The following is a 19,939-nucleotide window of genomic DNA, read 5'->3' on the forward strand; positions in this document are numbered from 1 at the left end:
GCTGTTTTTCACGTATTACTCAAAAACTATAAGCTTTTGTAAAAAAGCTATTATTACCAAAATTAAAGATAATAAAAAATTTGATACACTGCCTACTTAAAGAACTAAACTAATGTTATTTTAAAGTGAGTTATGGGTAATTGAATGTATATTTTTTTCGACGAGTACTCAAATCTAAGTATTCAAGCTTACATAACGGAAAAACGATGCATTTTATAGAATATACTTGTTAAGCACTTGTCAAAGTACTTCGGAATACCTATCAAATGAGCTTCAGTAGAAGTTAATAGCATCAAAATTAAGCAAGTTATGATAAAAATAAGAGAACCCTTTCGATTTTTTTAGGAAAAAGTTAAAAACTAAACATACGCCATTTCCGCAAAAATTAAAATTTGTAGTAATCCTCACAAGAATTTCTTTATGTTAGCATAGTTAATTATTTTAACAAATTTGACCGGTTTAGAATGCATATTTTTGAAAAAAAGGTATAATTTAAAAAAATCAGAATTTTTAGAATTATCGTACTTTTCATTTTCTTTTGATAATAACTCCAAAAATACTCAATATACGTAAAAAATGATAAATAATTAAATTTTAGTTTTTTCTGTAACAAATACTTTACCCATTTTACTATTTTCGTAGAGTAAAAAATAACCGAGATGAAACGTTTAAAATTTCAATTTTGCTGCGAGAACCATGTAACCGGGGCCATTTAACCTTTTATTTTTAAAAAAGTAAGAGGTATAAATGACTATTTTGACGTTTTTTAATAGCTCTTGGAATAAAATTTTAACCAGTTATTAGATGAACTTGCTACTTTAAAATTTAACGGAGTTATTTACAAAAAAACAATAACATTTTTTAGAAAATTTTTTAAAAGATACATTTTGAAACATTTTTGGTGCATAAACTTTAATGCTATCAACTTGTTCGAGCACTTATTTGATAGATATTTCAATGAGCTTTGACAAATGTTTAATAAGTTTATGTTATAAAATGCATCATTTTCCCGGTATTTAAGCTTGAATACTTTGATTTGGGTACTCGACGAAAGAAATATACATTCAATTGCCTATAACTCACTTTCAGTTAACATTGAAAGGTTTTTCTAGTAAGGAATTTATTTGATTTTTTATTAGCCTCAACTTTGACAATAATAACTTTTTTGTTAAAACTTACAGTTTTTGAGTTATTTATGAAAAATCGGTTAAAAACATGCATTTTTCTCACGAAAAATTAAAATCTTTGATCTTTAATAACTCAAAAAGTTTTGATTTATTTTAATAACTTTATATAACAAATTTTGCTTATAATTTGTCGCTCTATCGAATTGTGGGGTTATTTTTTATAAAATAATTTTCACCCCCGAGGAGGGGTGGCATCCACCCCCAGGGTAAAAACGCAAGTTGGCACCATGTCACCTTTGTTCCTGGAGATATCCTCTAACCACTCACCAATTTTCGTGCAAATCGATGGAGGTTCAACGAAATCGGAGGTAATAGCTCATATTCACCTTCAGTGACTGCACTAATAGGGAATATCACATGAACAATTATCAGTATTTCTTAGGGACTTCAAAACACAAAAAGTATACAGGGTGTTCCATTTGAAATAAGAAAGTTCATTAGATTTCCAGAAAAACGGAAAACATGACAACAATGTAAATAGCACTATAATATCGGCCGCATTAGAAAACCCATACCTACCAAAATTTATAAAAATCGTGTAAACCGTTTTTGAGATAATTGAGTGTTTCCATACATAAAACTCACTCTGTAATATATTTATATTTATTAACATAGTATTTACATTAGCTGTAATGAGTAGGTAAATAAGAAGTAAAAAATTGTAATAAATAATAACCAAGTTTCACTAATTGGCAATATCTTTAATACATTTACTTTTGATTGAGACTGGCTGAATGACCATAGTCCAAGCCAAAAAAAGTAAAAAAAAAATTAATAGATTTGTTTGGTTCTTCAATTTCCTCCATTCAACAAGAACTCGGGCGTCTTGAATTTTGAATTTAAAAAAATTAAATAGAATTAACTGTTATGATTGATTCAGTTGTTTTCATCATTTGAAAATAATTTATATTCTTTTAGTCGAGGAAATGAAGCATTTTGGCTCGCAATTTTTTCGTCCAGCATGGATTTACTTGAAATTTTCACAGAAGGTAGGGAATAGTCCAAGGATCATTTTCTATATCATGCCGCTGTACGCTAAGGTACACCTTGGGGGGTGGTTGCCACCCCATCTCGGGGGCGGGAATTTTTTATTACATTTTAACCATGTAAAAAGTAATTCTAAGAAAAAAATGTTTTTTACATTTTCTTCGTAAAACTAACATTTTTCGAGTTATTCGTGCTTGAAAGTAACAGTTTTTCGATGAAAAAATCGACTTTTTTAGAGGGTTTTTTGAGAATACCTCGAAAAGTATGCATTTAACCTTCGGATGACCAAGCGAGGGAAATTGTGACCCCAGCGTATGTTTTTCTTTAATAAATTCAAAAGTATTTTCAATTTTTAACTCATTATTTTTTTATTTGACTTTAATATCATTCTAGATATCCTCATATTTTGAAATAAAAAAAATTTCCTATATTTTACAAATAAAAAATATATTCTGAAGTTGATGTTTAGTAAAATACCGTCTCTTATGTGTAATTCCATGTCAAAAAGAAAAGAGGGGAGCTAGATATGAGGTATAAGAAATTGTATTGGATGATTGGAAAAAATTCAACATTATCCATTCATAATAAATTATCCATTTATAAACAAGTACTGAGGCCAGTATGGGTATATGGGTGCCAACTCTGGGGCTGTACCAAAGCTAGTAACCTACATATTATCCAGAGATTTCAAAACAAAGTACTGAGGAACATTGTTGATGCTCCTTGGTATATCCGTAACAGCAACCTCCACCAGGACCTGGGTATGGAAACTGTGACCGAAGTAATCAAGAGAACAGCAGCAAGTCACGAGCAGAGGCTGCATAGTCATGTGAATGTCGAGGCAATCCAGCTTCTTGACAACACTGAACTAAAGAGAAGACTCATGAGGACAAAACCATTTGAGTTAGTGTAAATGTGTAACAGTTTAGTGTAAAAAGCAGAGCATAGTGCTGTGATGTTATTGCATGTTAATTGTAGTGCTTAGTTGATAGATATAATAATAGTAAGCCATAGGGTATGCCCTTAGATTTAAGAATTTGTTATTAAGTTAGGTCAGAGAATCACTGATAATTGGTCATTTGTGACTAGATAGCAGTATGCATACATCGTACAGGTGTTATAATAAAAAAAAATGTGTAATTCCAAGTAGTTTTACGCTAATGACGTCGACTTTGCAAAGTAACAAGACACTTACTCAACATACACAGTACACATGACACTAATACTCATGTTGTGACTTGCTTAATGACATAAAGTCCATGCCATAAAAAAACTTCATTTTTTTGTTGTCATTTTTGACATTTTTGACCTGGGGTAATTTTCCCCCCTTGGTCATCTGTGTAACAAAAAAAGAATGTGTGTGTACTTTGTACGCACATAAGAAGATATTCTTCTATTATATAATACGTAATTTAAACGAAGTAAATATACTTAAAAGGTTATTTGTATTTTATTTAAAAATCAAACTAACTTTCTTATCTACCACTTTCAAAAAATGTTTATTAAAACAACCAAAAATAAAAAAAAATATGAATCGCCCAGGAATTGAACCCGCAACCTTCCAATCTCAGTGCTAACGCATTTCCCACTACTCCAGCGAGGCCCTAGAAATGTAAGTTTCGGATATAATTACACAACACGGCGACATATAGTGTAAAAATGTTATGCTTACGTAATATTTTATTATTTTACTACAGAGAAACACAAATCCAAAAACACAAGAATTTTAATAAATAATACATTTCCTAAAACCACTAATATATTCTTTTAATGACTTATTTGCACGGTTACAGATACATACATACCTATCTTGAAAGATTAGCAATGAACTACATACTGTCAGTGTGCGCAGGCGCGCGGATCATGTACAATTTTACCCTCAATCGATTCGCCACTAAAGAAGAATATCTTCAAAAAAGGTTGGTCATCGGAAGGTTAATCAAAAAAACTGTAGATATCAAAATTGTATCTTTTAGTAACACAAACCAAATTCTTTTTCTGTAATATCTTTAAGACCAATACAAACCGAGATACGGCAATAACGGAAAAACTTGCATTTTTCGAGAAAAACTTAATAAATCTTTTTTCAAGTATACAGTTAGGCCTTTCAAAAAATAATAATAAAAAGTTTCCAGCCTGAAAATTAAGCGACTTATGATCAAAAAAAGGTCGGTACATGCTTTTCTCTATGAAAAAATCGGTGAAAACAACCCCCTAACTACCGTCCTAATTAAAAATTGCTCTTCACCTTTCTGTAATTCCTTTTATATTTGTATTATCAATACACAGAAGAAGTTTGACCTATTTAAAAGGCCTAATTTTAGAAAAAAACGGAATTTAAAGAAAAATAAATTTTTTGGAATTTCCCATCTTTCACCTTTTACTTCAAAATATCTCCGAAAATACTGGAGATACGAAAAAAATTATGGACTAATAAATTGTAGCTTTTTTAATAACTAAAATTCCCTGGTTCATAGATTTTCATTACAGTGAACAGTTAGCGACATATAGCTGTTTAAAACCTCTATTTACGAGCAAACACCCCCTTATTCGAGCCCTTTAAACCCACCCTCATTAAAAACTAAGGAATCTTACGAATTTTAGTTTACACAGTCTTATAACTCATCAAGAATCCTACAAAGTCATTCTTTAAAAAACTTTTTATCGCCAAAAATGAAGGAGCTGTAAATTTTTTTTTTCGAAAAATTCGGATAGTCCGCTAATTTTCAATGTATAATATGTATAATACCACAGAACCGGTTCGTGCCATACTAAAAGATGACTAAAGAACTATTTTTGTGTAAATAAATGTTTTTGTAATTCTTTAATTCTACTTTTTTTTCTGTATAGATCTATTAAAATATCTACATACTTATAAAAACTGTAATGTTATTAAGGGTGGTTTTTAAGGGTTGAAATATTATGATATTATATCCTAAAGTATAAAACAATCATTATTTTTAACCAATCAAAACCAAATTTTACCCATATTAAAGTTTACAATGTTTTTATATATTTGTTGACAATAAGGGGTAATTTACACCCCTAAAAATAATAAACGCCCTTAAGCATGATATAGATTATGAAGTACAGGGTGAGATGATCCTAATCCCAAATTTTTACGTAAATCGATGCAAGCCGAAATTATTCTTTTAGGATAAGTCAATTTTTTATATATAGCTCCAACAAGGTTGGTTTTAAGGGTTGAAATATTATGATAGTATATCATAAAGCATAAAACAATCATTATGTAACTAATAAGAACCAAATGTTGACAATATTAAAGTTTAAAATGTTATTTTATAATTTTTTACAATTAGGGGTAGTTTTCACCCTTAAAAAACCAGAAGCGTACAACGGCTTAATATAGAAAATGAACTAGAGGGTGTAAGGAGGCTAATCCCAAATTTTTGTACAAATCGATGCTGGACGAAAAAATTGCGAGGCTTTGCCATTTTTTCAGCTTCATTTCCTCGACTATTTTTATTTTTTATGTTTGTGTTTTATAGTTGCAGTTTTACGTGTATCTAAATTTTATATTTTCATTATTATGACGATAGCTCTGCTTTATTGTATTTTGTATGTATGTATTGAGTTTATCCCGTTAATAAATAAATAAATAAATTAGATAGAGGGACAAATTCTAAGCAAAATTTGTTACATAAAGTTATTAAAATAAATCAAAACTTTTTGAGTTATTAAAGATCAAAAATTTAATTTTTCGTGAGAAAAATGCATGTTTTTAGCAGATTTTTCATAAATAACTCAAAAACTATAAGTTTGAACAAAAAAGTTATTACCAAAATTGAAGCTAATAAAAAATTAAATAAATTCCTTACTAAAAAAACCTTTTAGTGTTAATTAAAAAGAAGTTATAGGTAAATAAATGTAAATTTTTTTCGGCTAGTACCCAAATCTAAGTATTCAAGCTTAAATAATGGGAAAATGATGCATTTTATAACGCATGCATTTGTAAAAGCACTTAAAAATATCTATCAAATGAGCGCCCGAACAAATTGATTGCAGTAAAACTTATGCACCAAAAATTTTTGAAAATTTATCTTTTAAAAATTTTTCCAAAAAATGTTATTGTTTTTTTTAATAACTCCGTTAATTTTTATGATATCAGATTCACCTAAAAACCATCTGAAAGATAATTCCAAGGGCTATTGAACCACGTTAAATTTAGTCTTTAAACCCTTTACTTTTTTTTAAATGAAAGGTGAAAAATACCCCTGGTTACATGGTACTCACAGCAAAATTTAAGCTTTAAACGTTTCTATCTCGGTTATTTTTTACTCTACAGAAATAGTAAAAATAATAAAATATTTAACACAGAGAAAACTAAAATTGGTTATATATCAGTTTTTACTTACGTATATTGAGTACTTTTGCAGTTATTATCAAAAGAAAATGAAAATTACGATAATTTTAAAAATTCTGATTTTTGTAAATTATACCATTTTTTAAAATATGCATTTAGCAGGTATATCTTATAAAATTGCATCGTTTTCCCGTTATTTAAGATTGAATACTTAGATTTAAGTACTCGTCCAAAAAAGTATACATTCAATTACCCATAACTCACTTTCAATTAACATTAGTTTAGTTCTTTACGTGATGAGTGTATTCAGCTTTTTATTATCTTCAAATTTGGTAATAATAACTTTTTTGTAAAAGCTCAGTTTTTGAGTTATAGGTGAAAAACTGCTTTAAAACATGCATTTTTTTAAGAAAAAATAAAATTTTTGATCTTTGATAACTCAAAAAGTATTGATTTGTATTAATAATATTATACAGTACGTAAATCGTTCAGCTGGACATAGGGAATATTTACATTGTATTAAATTTATTATTTATACAGTAGAACCCCTAAAATCCGAACTAATTGGGGGGACAGCCTGTTCAGATTCCAAAAATTTCGGATTATCCGAAAGTTAGCCTACTAGTATTTCAGCTTTCATTGATTTTGAGTAGCAAAACGTTCTCGCAATAGCCTGGACAATATTTTTGGACTCAGGTTGACCACGAGATAACCGAAGTAAGTTTATGTTTAACCTTTATAGGCACTACATATTAAAGTACGTATTTATTTTTAAGAAATTTTAAATATCAAAGTCCTATTAATTAGTCCTGTCGCCAGGGGGGGTACAACGGCCTCCTTAATTCAGATGGACTTATCCAAGTTTTTTTTATATATTTTGACCCGCAGAATACGAATTTTTTGGGTAACAGTTGATCCGGATGTCGATAAGATTGTTATAGACAAAGAACTTGAGGAATTACATAACAGCGATTTCTCGCAAAACAAAACATCTTTTTGTATTTTTTGGGTCATTTTAAGCAAAAAATATTCCTACAAGTTTTTTCGTAGAATGCATAGTTTTCGAGATAACCGCGGTTAAACTTTCAAAAAATCGAAAAATTGTAAATTTTAAACCCGAATAACTTTTGATTAAAAAATAAAGTAGCAATTCTGCTTACCGCATTTGAAAGTTTAAGTCAAATTATATCGGTTTTGATTATTTGCATTGCTAAAAATTTATTATTTTATTGTTAAACAAAGCTGTAAACTGTAGTAAACACCTAGTATGTGAGGGATGTTTTCTATGATTTCTCATTTAAAATCGAACGAGTAGGTAGAGTAGCTACAAGTGCAAGCGAGGCAATTTCTACGTAGCATGCGGTAAAACGCATGTATTAGGCACGGGAAACCTATGTGTTTATAGATTAGTTTAACAATAAAAAAATTAATTTTTAGCAATGCAAATAATCAAAACCGATATAATTTGACTTAAACTTTCAAATGCGGTAAGCAGAATTGCTACTTTATTTTTTAATCAAAAGTTATTCGGGTTCAAAAATTGCAATTTTTCGATTTTTTGAAAGTTCAACCGCGATTATCTCGAAAACTATGCATTCTACGAAAAAACTTGTAGGAATATTTTTTGCTTAAAATGACCCAAAAAATACAAAAATATGTTTTGTTTTGCGAGAAATCACTGTTATGTAATTCCTCAAGTTCTTTGTCTATAACAATCTTATCGACATCCGGATCAACTGTTACCCAAAAAATTCGTATTCTACGGGTCAAAATATATAAAAAAAAACTTGGGTAAGTCCATCTGAATTAAGGAGGCCGTTGTACCCCCCCTGGCGACAGGACTAAATCCTACATTGCTCAATTTTCTAGTTTTACTCTGTATAATAAACGTGTTTTTAAGTTTTTGTCTTGTATTTTTTAATTTTTTTCACTTTCCGTTGGTTCGGATTAGCGGGTTTCTACTGTATTTATCTCAATGTATTGAGATAATTGTGGCAAATGCGCTATCCTGGGTTAGTTGAAGCTTCTGTTCGAGTATAAGTTTCTGGTGCAGTAGAGCTGTTCGAACGAATATAATGAGTGAGTTGGGAAGCAAGGCTGTTCATAAATAAATCAAAAGAAAAGATTTTGATTAATGAGTTACATAATCATTCTACTTTATCTTTTAAAATAATTTTTATTTAAAAACTAATTTCAAAATTAAATGGTTATAGTTTTCCCATTCCCTTAGGCTAAAAATATTTAGCTACTACATTGTCATGTTTTGACGTTTATTTGTGTCAGTAGAAATAATTTGTCAATTTTGAGGTTAAGACCTCTTAATGCAAACAACCATATTGTCATCCAGAGAGCGCAGTTGCCACAATTATCTCACTGTATAATTCCTTTGTCCAGCTGAACGATTTACATACTGTATAACAAATTTTACTTATAATTTGTCGCTTTATCAATTTATGGTATTATTTTTAATAAAATAATTTTCACTTTTGTTCCTTGAGGCATCCTCTAACAAACTAACCACTTACCAATTTTCATGAAAATCGATGAAGGTTCAACGAAATCGGAGGTGAAAACCTTCAGTGACTGCACTACATATTCCAAAACGGATCTAATAATGGAACAGTAGATGTTTTTGAGACAATAAATATTATCAAATTCAGAGAGGCTACTTTTCATGGAACCTAAATGTTTCATGGATCTATTAGGAATGTATGAAAACTGGCCCTTAAAGCTTACTGTGGGGTCAGAAATCACCCCAAGACCCCTACTAAATAAAATATTTGGTCCAATATGGTTTTCAAATGTAATTGGATGTTCGTTCCTAAAAAATCTCATTACCTTGCATTTATTTATGTTCATATTCAAAGTATTTCTAGTTTCAAGTTACACCAATCTAATAATCTACTCAAATCATTCTGTAATAAATTACAATCATTGGAATTTTTTATGATTGTATAAATTTTTAGATCATCAACATACGAGAAGAATGTTACCATTTTTAATATCATTTATAAAACAATTAAAAAAGATAGGAGATAAATCTCCACCCTGTGGAACACCAGAGGTTACATTGATAGTAGATGATAAAAATTGATTGATTTTAAAATTCAAGTTCTATTAGTGAGGTAGCTTCTTATCCTACCTAATAATCTTCCATGTAAACCTGCTTTATTTAGTTTATGAGGTTAGGACAGTATGATTCACTCTATCGAATGCCGTTGAAAAAATCAGTATAGATTACATCAACCTGGTCAAACGCTTCAAAAGCATTCCAACAAAATTCTTCCAGAACTAAAAGATTGGTATAATAGAATGTGCCAGGATAAACCAGTGTTGGTCAGGTATTAAAGTAGGATTCAATAATGGACCAAGTTTTTGCGGCTAAAATTCAATTACAATTTCAGCTTCAAAAGATTTACCAAAAACTGAAATTTTAAATATGGATCAGTAGTTTTCAATATTCTCTCTATTAGGTCAGTAAGGGTAATTGGAAACAGGGGTGATTAGAAACAGTAGAAATGAAATATTGCATCAATATCATATACACAGAATTACAATTCCATCTTTGCTTATTGTGTGGTATTTTATTCATTTGTTTATAAGTCAAGTGAATATCCATTCTGTGCAACTTAAATTTGATTATTTTTAAACACCTAAATCGATTTAGAACAGTGCCAATATTTTACAAATTTTATCTCTCTGTATTAGGTATGTATAGTAATAATAATAATATTATAGGTATGTATAGTGATTATACAGGGTGTCCCGAATAGATTGGTCATATAAAAAGATTGGTCATATACCACACATTCTGGGGTCAAAAATAGTTCGATTGAACCTAACTTACCTTAGTACAAATGTGCCCATAAAAAAAGTTACAGCTCTTTATTACAAAATTAAAATCGATTTTTTTTTAATATATCGAAAACTATTAGAGATTTTTTATTGAAAATGGACATGTATCATTCATATGGCAGGAACATCTTAAAACAAAATTATAGTGAAGTTTGTCCACCCCATAAAAATTTTATGGGGGTTTTGTTCCCTTAAACCGCCTCAAAATTTTATGTACGTTCCAATTAATTCATTATTGTGGTACCATTAGTTAAACACAACGTTTTTAAAACTTTTTTGCCTTTTAGTATTTTTTCGATAATCCAGTTTTTATCGAGACCCGGCTTCTTTTTTAATATATTTACATACAAATTTTATGGGGGTTTTGTTCCTTTAAAGCCCCCAAATGTTTGTGTATGTTCCAATTAAACTATTATTGTGATACCATTAGGTAAACACAGTGTTTTTAAAACTCTTTTGCCTCTTAGTATTTTGTTAAAAGTCACCTTTTATCGAGATGTGGCTTCATTTTCAAAATATACCTAAAAATGCAAATTATAAATAAATTTTCAGATTATTAATAGGTCTCTAAAATGGTATTTAACCATATACAAATATGTGGTGGATTTGAAAAATATTCAAAATATGTCGATAAACACTGGCTTATCGAAAAAGTACTAAGAGGCAAAAAAGTTTTAGAAACATTGTTTTTAACTAATAGTGCCATAATAATGAATTAATTGGAACGTACACAAAAGTTTGGGGGGGTTTAAAGGAACAAAACCCCCATAAAATTTTTATGGGGTGTACAAATTTCACTTTAATTTTTTTTAAGATGTTGCTGCCATAAGAATGTCACATGTCCATTTTCAATAAAAAATCTCATAAGAGTTTTCGATATATGAAAAAAAAATCGATTTTCATTTTGTAACTTCAAAGGGCTGTAACTTTTTTTGTATGTACTATTGTATATAGGTAAGTGAGGTTCAATCAACCTATTTTTGACCCCAGAATCTGTGGTTTAATTTATGACCAATCTTTTCGGGACACCCTGTATGATTTATAGCTACTACAAGAATATTTATATTGCCTACAATTACGCCAGTCAATGGGAGCAAGAATAGGATATTACCTCCGAATTCTATCCTACTGCATGGATTTTAATGAAATTTTGTGCCTAGCCTCTAGTTATCTCCTAATTCAAAGTCTACCCTATGCCGATGTGTGCTTTTATCTTGGGGGTGGTTCTTAGGGGTGGAAAATGTTTTGGTTAAAATTACCACGTATTCGCTAGAGAACCTAATTTTAAGCAAAAACAGTTCTATAATTATTTTTTGAAAACTCAATACTTTTTGAAATATTCGTGGTTAAAAATTGGCCATTTTCATTGAAACATAATAAATACCTTTTCGAACGGTTTTTTGCGAATACCTTAAGGCTATGGGTACATAATTCGCAAATATTTTACGTGTATCCCTACTTTTTCTGTCTTTACACGGCAAATTACGTGTAGTAAAATTCACACTGGTATGGATATGTAAACATTACTAAAATGTCATTCTACTTGAAAATGTCATCATTAATTTAAAGAGATGGGTTTTAAATGTTCTTGGATAACTGTTATTTTTATAATTGCAAATTATTAATTCAGTTAATAAATGTGATAATTTTTTCACTAACTATGTATTTAGTGATTGTAATAATTTATTTGTACAACAAAAACTAATACTCAATCGAGAAAAGAGGAAAAGTGTTAAAGTGATTTTTTAATAATATATTGTTATGGAACGCTTACAATTTTGAACATCTTTAACAACAAAATACTTGGATCACAGAATATATTATCCTGATGTATTCTTTGCTTGGATCTTCCACAAATAATACACAATTAATAACTTTTTATTACGTTCACGTCTTAAATCAATTATTTATCAAATACACTATATATCAATAATATTTAATCAAAACTCAAAATATTCCCGATGCAATGTCAAATATTTAAAATTGTCACTGATTGTCAGTGTCTGACTGACAATATATGCTGACAATATTATATTCGGCTGAGTGCGTTGTAAGACAAAGATAGATTTGGAAAATATTACCACGGCATTGTGTTCATTTTTTTCGAATCCTGAAAAAACCAATAAATATTTTGGAAAAATTTAAACGCAGAATGAAAGACTAAATTATTACCGGGGGCCGAAAGTCCCTTAGAATAAATAAAAAGTTTATTTTGAATGAGATATTTGAAATTAAAAATCACACTAAATTTTCTCTTAGTTTTTCACCCCTGTAACTTATTAAAATAAACATTATAGAAGTTCTCAGGGACTTTCGGCTTTCGCTAATAACGTAATCTTTCATTCTGCGTTTAAATTTTTCAAAAATACTTATTAGTTTTCTCAGGATTCGAAAAAAATGAATCCCCATTTGAATAGCATTGCAGACTAAAATACGTACCGATCCTCTTAAAAACTATGCATCTAACTAAAAACTATATTAAACATTTTTGTAGGTAATAAAAAAACAAAGAGACACTTGCCTTCATAAATCTTCTAGTTATAATACAAAAAGAGATATGCTAGGTGAAAATATGTAGTTTATTTTTTGGTACATTCTCAAATTGGTGTATTCAACTTGAAATAACAGAGAAACGGTCGATTTTAGGTGTATAATGCTACTTATACCTTTTGTAGTGCTTGAAAAGATCTTTAAAATGAGCTATATTAAGGGTCCATTACATTAAAACTAAGCAATATATGCTGCAAACAAAATTGATAACTAATGTATTTTAAGAAAAAATGAGAAGTAATTTTAACCCCCCATCCACCAAAATGTAAATGCATCGTTTTCATTCTACAATACCTTTTATAGTGTTATTTCTATGTTTAAAAAGTTGGACGGGTTTAAAATGAATGGTTTTTGAAAAAAAAGATCAAATTATAGAGAGCATTTTTAAATTTTCTTAAAAATCTTCCTTTTTCTCCATGTAACATGAAATGATAATGAAAATGAGATACAGTAATGAAAAATAAAAGGAAATTTTAAATTAAAAAGCCCTACATTTTTGTGTGGTATCTGTTTTTCGTATCCCTTACCTTTTTCGAGTTACATGGAGGAAAAGGAAGATTTTTAAGAAAATTTAAAAATGCGCTCTATAATTTGATCTTATTTTTTTCAAAAACCATTCAGTTTAATTCAGTTCAACTTTTTGAACATAGAAATAACACTATAATAAAAAGTATTGTAGACGGAAAACGATGTTTTTAAATGCTGATGGATGAGGGGTTAAATATACTTCTCATTTCTTCTTAAAATACATTAGCCATCAACTTTTTTGAGGAATATCTCGCTTAGTTTCAATGTAATCGACAGTTAGTATTGCTCATTTTAAAGGTCTTTTCAAGCACTACAAAAGTTATTAGCATCATTATACACCTAAAATCGACAGTTGACAGCTAAAATACACCGAATTGAGCATACAGCAAAAAAACAAACTCTTCTTACCTACCATATCCCTCTTTGTATTTTAACTAGAAGATTTATGAAGGAACGAATCTCTTTGTTTTTTTATAACCTACAGAAATATTTTATATAGTTTTTTGTTAGATGCATAGTTTTTAAGGTATTCGCAAAAATCCGTCCGAAAAGGTGTCATTTTTCAATGAAAATGGCCAATTTTCAACCACCAATAACTCAAAAAGTATTGAGTTTTCAAAATATAATTATAGAACAGTTTTTGCTTAAAATTAGATTCTCTAGCCTCTTCCGTGGCTATTTTAAATAAAACATTTTTCACCCCTGAGAAAGGGTGGGAACAACCCCCAAGATAAAAAAAGCGCACATCGGCATAGGGTAGACTTTGTTTCTTGAGCTATTACCTACTTACTGTGAAAATATCAAGTAAATCGATGTAGTAGGATGGAATTCGGAGCCAAATACCCTCATTGACTGCCCTAAATGTTAATTTGAATGTTATTTACTACAAGAAATAAGTACAGTACATGTTCACAATTACCCCCTTAAATATTGAGCATGGGGTAAATGAAACCACCTGTTAGGGGTAAATGGAAACAATGTGAGGTAAATGGAAATCAATTTTTTTATGTTAAGGTACAGGTCTTGCCATTTTTAAAATATTAAGGAAGTACATACGGAAGAGAGAACCAACGAAATACTCTTTGAATAATTTAAAAATGAGGTGGCAGACATCAAAACAAAAAAAAGTAACATAGGGAGGCTGATGCTTACTACAGTATTCCACATTGCGTTATTTACAGCTGCATAAAGGGTAGAAACATACCAACTGCATGGAACTAGTGTGTCTACTGCATGGTCAGCCAAAATTGAAGACCATATTGTTACATGTTTAAAAGCCTGAGATTGTTGTTTACTTTAACCCAATTTTTTAGATTTTTTCTTAAAATTTCTGGGTTAAATGGAAACTTTGAATATCTTATTTTTTTGTGACTTTTTCTTACTAGTTTTTAAGACATTCTACTGTAGACTTATCGTATAATAACCAAAAGCTTTTATTTTATTATAATATAAAACAGTAAATTTTTAAATAAATTTCAAATGCTTAGATGTCATGATATTTCAAATAGTGTTTCCAATTACCCTGACTGACTGAATCTGATATGTTTTGCCATAATCCCTAAATTGTTGATGCAAATTAGAAAAATGATTATTTGTATTTTGCATTAACAATCTTCTTCTGGTATATTAAATGTTTTAAATGAAGAGTGTACCATTTTGGAGTCTTTGCACCTAGTTTTTGGTACAAATAGATTAATACACGCATCATAACGCTTTATAAAATTTATAAACACTATTTTTTATATCCCTATCATCAATAATCTGGTGCTACTATAGTAAGCAGTCTACCTCAAGGGTGCGATCTACCTGAAGGATTTGCAAAAAATAATGAAATGCAAGAAAACTCTTGTAGAAAATAGTGTATTAAAGTATAAGTGGATATTGCAGTCTTTAAAACACACGCGATTTTTCGAGCATGGCCCAAAATCATCATCATCATCAGTGGCGTTACAGCCCTTCTTCAGAACAATCCTCCATTCGCCCCTGTCTCTGGCAACTCTCCTCCATGTTCTAATTCCAATAGATTTTAAATCAGTTTCTATGTTGTCTTGGTACCTAAGTCTCGGTCTTCCTCTTGCTCGTTGTCCTATCGGCCCTCTTCGGTCAAAAACTTTTCTGACTATGGCATCTTCCTCTCGCCTGATTACATGACCTATCCATCTAAGGCGTGATACCTTAATGGATTGTACAACGTCAGGTTCTCCAAAATTTCTATACAACTCAAAGTTGTAACGCCTGCGCCACAAACCTTGTTCTTTTATGCCACCATACATTCGTCTTAGAATTTTTCGCTCAAAACATTTGAGCAGTTCTTGGTCATTCTGAGTAAGTGACCAAGTTTCTGAGCCATATGTTGGCACTGGTCTTATTAGTGTTTTGTAGACAGTCAATTTAATTTTTCTAGGTATTTTTGAGGCCATCTGTTTTCTTAAGCCATAGTAGCACTTATTGGCGAGCACTATTCTTCTTTTAATTTCTTCACTGACATTGTTATCTTTAGTTAGCAGCGAGCCTAAGTATATGAAGGTGTCGACACCTTCCAGTTCTAGGTCGTCAATTATTATTCTTGTAGGTGTCGGGTTGCTTGACCTAGTGCAACACATATATTTGGTCTTTTGAACACTTATATTCTCTGTGCAGATGCTCTTAACGACCGAAATGCTTCAGTCAGAGATTCTTTAGATCTACCTATGATGTCTATGTCATCTGCGTATCCGACAATTTGTACTGATTTGTTAAAGATAGTACCATTCGTATTAATTTGGGACTCTCGAATTATTTTTTCTAATGCCAGGTTAAATAAGAGACACGATAGTCCATCACCCTGCCTTAGTCCATTTTTGCAATGGAAGGGTCTTGAGAAATCGTTCTAGATCTTTACCACGCTCTCTGCTCCTGTGAGCGTAAGTTCAGTTAATTGGACAAGATGAAGCGGTATTTTAAATTCTACCATAGCAAGTAGAAGTTTACCTCTATTAACTGAGTCGTATGCGGCTTTGAAGTCCACGAATATGTGGTGGGTGTCGACTCCAAACTCTAGAGATTTTTCAAGGATCTGCCTCACTGTAAATAGCTGGTCCGTTGTTGATTTATTAGGACGGAAACCGCACTGATATCCTCCTACTATTACTTCAGCGTAGGGGAGAAGTCTTTTGTACAATACGTTGGACAACACTTTATATGCCATATTGAGTAGAGTGATGCCTCTATAATTATCACACACCATCATGTCTCCCTTTTTGTGTAGAGGACACAGTACACCCAACTTCCAGTCTGTGGGTGTTTCTTTCTGTTGCCAAATTGCAGTTATCAGTTTATGCATGTGTTTCAAGAGAGTGTCGCCGCCGTTTTTGAAGAGTTCAGCAGGGAGAATATCCGAACGGGGGCTTTGTTATTTTTAAGTGTTAAGATGGCTTCTCTAATTTCTTCTTCGGTGGGGAGTGGCTGCCGATCATCTTCATTAATTTGAAGCATGGGATCCTCCATCTCGCCATCTATCTTTACAGGCTATTATTCTGGGTTTTGAAGTCTTTTCTGCAGCTATTTATCTGTTGGTACAATTTTCGTATGTCTTTTCCATTGTGGTAGTTAACAATTTCGTTTAGAGCGTGTTCGTATTGTTCTTTCTTTTTTCTTCTGAACATTCTCTTTTCTTCCCTTCTAAGATTTTCATAATCTTCGAGAGTTGATCTCGTTCTGCGCTGCTGGAGTCTCTTATATGCTTCATTTTTTGTTGGTTAATGTGTCTACACTCTTCGTCGAAATGGCCCAAAATAGAGCAAGTGTTTTAAAGACCTGTTACCCACGAATATTTTACGCTATTGATTTTATGGGCACATTTTGAAATCATGTAATATTACTACAAAAAATTGAAATAAGAGCTAATAATAGGTTTGTTCTAGCATCAGTTTCAAACGGTTTGAAACCATCAGCGAATAGTGGACCAGCGCGAGTAGAGGGAATAGCACTGGTGACTGTATTATGTTTTCTCCCTGACCAACTGTTTGCTGACGGTTTTTGACTAGTTTGACTGTTTGCTAGAACAAACCTAATGTAAAATGGTTGAATTTGTGATGTACATCAGTATACCTTTTGTTGTTATGGAAATGAGAAAAACAAAGATTTATTTGCAATCTCCCACATAAGATTAACTGTTATTACTGGTTGTATATTGCTTAAAAATTAGTTCTAACATTTATTACTTAAATAGTAAAGCAGAATCACGGTTAATACCATAAAACTCAGAAGACGATTATAAAAAAAGAATAAGACAAGTTCACACATTCAGAGGATTAAGGTTTTCAATATTTGAATAAAGCTTTTGAAACATTTGTTAGTAATATTTTATTCATATTATTTTATTTAGGTATTCGACGTTACAAGGTGTGTACTCCTATCAGATCAGATCAATATTTTAAACTGTTGATGTTGCTATGGTAAAAATGCGCGTTTTTGAAAGTTGAATTTAAACACATTGATGCATACTTTAAATAAGCAAAATGGGGTACCAATAAAAAAATATTTATTCACAAGTAATAAACATTTGGGGTAAAATAAATGGGCCAATTTATTTGAAGAGATGGGCTGATATTTGCGCATACCCTGGAAAAAGATTTCAGTGTTATTTGCATAATAGTAAAGAATCTAAATTTGCATTAAGTTTATTGTATATTCCTAAATAGTAGTAGTATAAATGCTTATTAGTACTTAGCAATAAACATTTCATCTACAAAGGTGCCTTTCATTATTGTGTGCAAACCCATCTGAGAAGGTTATTGTGATTAGCCACAAAGATTTTTTATCTACATTGTAATATAATACAGCTTATACACCCCTCGGTAGACCACCAGCCATGGTGGAAACACGACAGTATACCACATACTATAGTAGCACAAATAATCATATCAAAGTTAACTGAACCTAAGTATTCATATGCATTTTATTATTCATCATATGTATTTTATTATTCATTACTTTTAGGTTACACAATGAGCTCATGACTTTAATGATGAATCCAGATAAAAGTATATCGGCTTTTCCTGAAGGTGAAAACTTTTTCAAATGGGTAGGAACAATAACAGGCCCGAAAGATTCTGTATATGAATCATTAAAATTCAAGTTAAGCCTACAGTTTCCCCATTCTTATCCTTATACAGCACCCACAGTAAAATTTATCACGCCTTGTTTTCATCCCAACGTAGACACTAGTGGTAATATCTGTTTAGACATATTGAAAGATAAATGGTCTGCCCTATATGATGTGAGAACTATTTTATTGTCTATTCAAGTATTGCTTGCTGAGCCCAATATCGACAGTCCACTTAATGCTCTAGCAGCTACCAAATGGCAAAGTAAAGATGAATATAAAAAACATGTTATAGAAACATATAATGAAGCATGAGGTTTAGTTGATTATCTTTAGATTAGACAATTTTAATTGTAATTGTAAATTATTAGTTAGGCATTTAATGACTAGCATTTTCATCATTCAGAAATATTTTTTTAGTAAATTATTTTGTGTAAATGTGTAGAAACTATTGATCATTATCTCATTTATTATCATTACTTAAATTTATATATTGATTTATTGAAAAATATAACAATTTACTGAATTTTTTTAGATATTTTATTCCTAAATCCATAATTATTGATTCAATTATTTATTAACCCATTAACACGCAAATTTTTTTTCAAATTTCAAAATTTTACTTATACATAATTGCGCTATACAAATGAATTTTTTATACAAATAATAACTGCATGCGGAGTATTATCTTGGTTCAGTCAGAGAGAAGAGCATATGTATCTCCTGACGAGGGGCTACAAAGCTTCGAAACCGGTAGATATACTTGCTGTACTCTCTGATTGAACTAGAATATAATACGACTGCAGTTTCGGGTTGCAAAGACATTGAAAATGTTTGTTCATTTTTAATTTATACATAATTATTGTTCTTAACACATTGGCTACCACAATATTAAAATAAATGGGTCACACGGTTGTTATCGAAAACAACATGAGACACAACATTTGTGTCTCATGGCAGCCAACGTGTTAATAGATAATAATAATAATAATAATAATGGAGTTTATTTGTAGCAAATAAATTGTACATATAAAATAAACTCAGTTCCTCATTGAAGTTGTATGTACACCTTGTGCGTGAGGGTTAAATTTTGATTAAAAATTAAGATGTCCCAATAAAACCGTTAGGTTAGGTTACGAAAGGTTGGTTAAAGCTTACGAAAATTACAATGGAAGTATCGACAACAGCTATACTAACAGATGACAGCATCACCAAAAATATAGAAATAGCAACTGAGGTATTACAGGGCAACTTTCTGTCAACTCACTATTTAATGTCACTGTAGAAGGAACAATAAAAGCTACCAAAATAGAAGGTACAATTATAACATTGATGTCACAACTTGTGGTGTATGCTGATGACATAAAACTAAACAGGAAAAATTTGTGAAGTTGTGCAAGGAAGCATCTAAAAGAGGTTTGG

General features: G+C 30.6%; 1 protein-coding gene across 1 annotated transcript in view; it reads left to right on the forward strand.

The window, feature by feature from the left end:
* Positions 1–19,043, forward strand: part of LOC126883252 (probable ubiquitin-conjugating enzyme E2 C) — a 33,835-nt gene extending 14,792 nt beyond the window's left edge. The window contains exon 2 of the mRNA XM_050648548.1: positions 18,412–19,043. Coding sequence (XP_050504505.1) covers positions 18,412–18,832 — 421 coding nt within the window. The 3' untranslated portion in view covers positions 18,833–19,043. The remainder of the gene's footprint in view (positions 1–18,411) is intronic.
* Positions 19,044–19,939: the final 896 nt, after the last annotated feature.

Source organism: Diabrotica virgifera, chromosome 4 (assembly GCF_917563875.1).
Source record: "Diabrotica virgifera virgifera chromosome 4, PGI_DIABVI_V3a".
NCBI lineage: Eukaryota > Metazoa > Arthropoda > Insecta > Coleoptera > Chrysomelidae > Diabrotica > Diabrotica virgifera.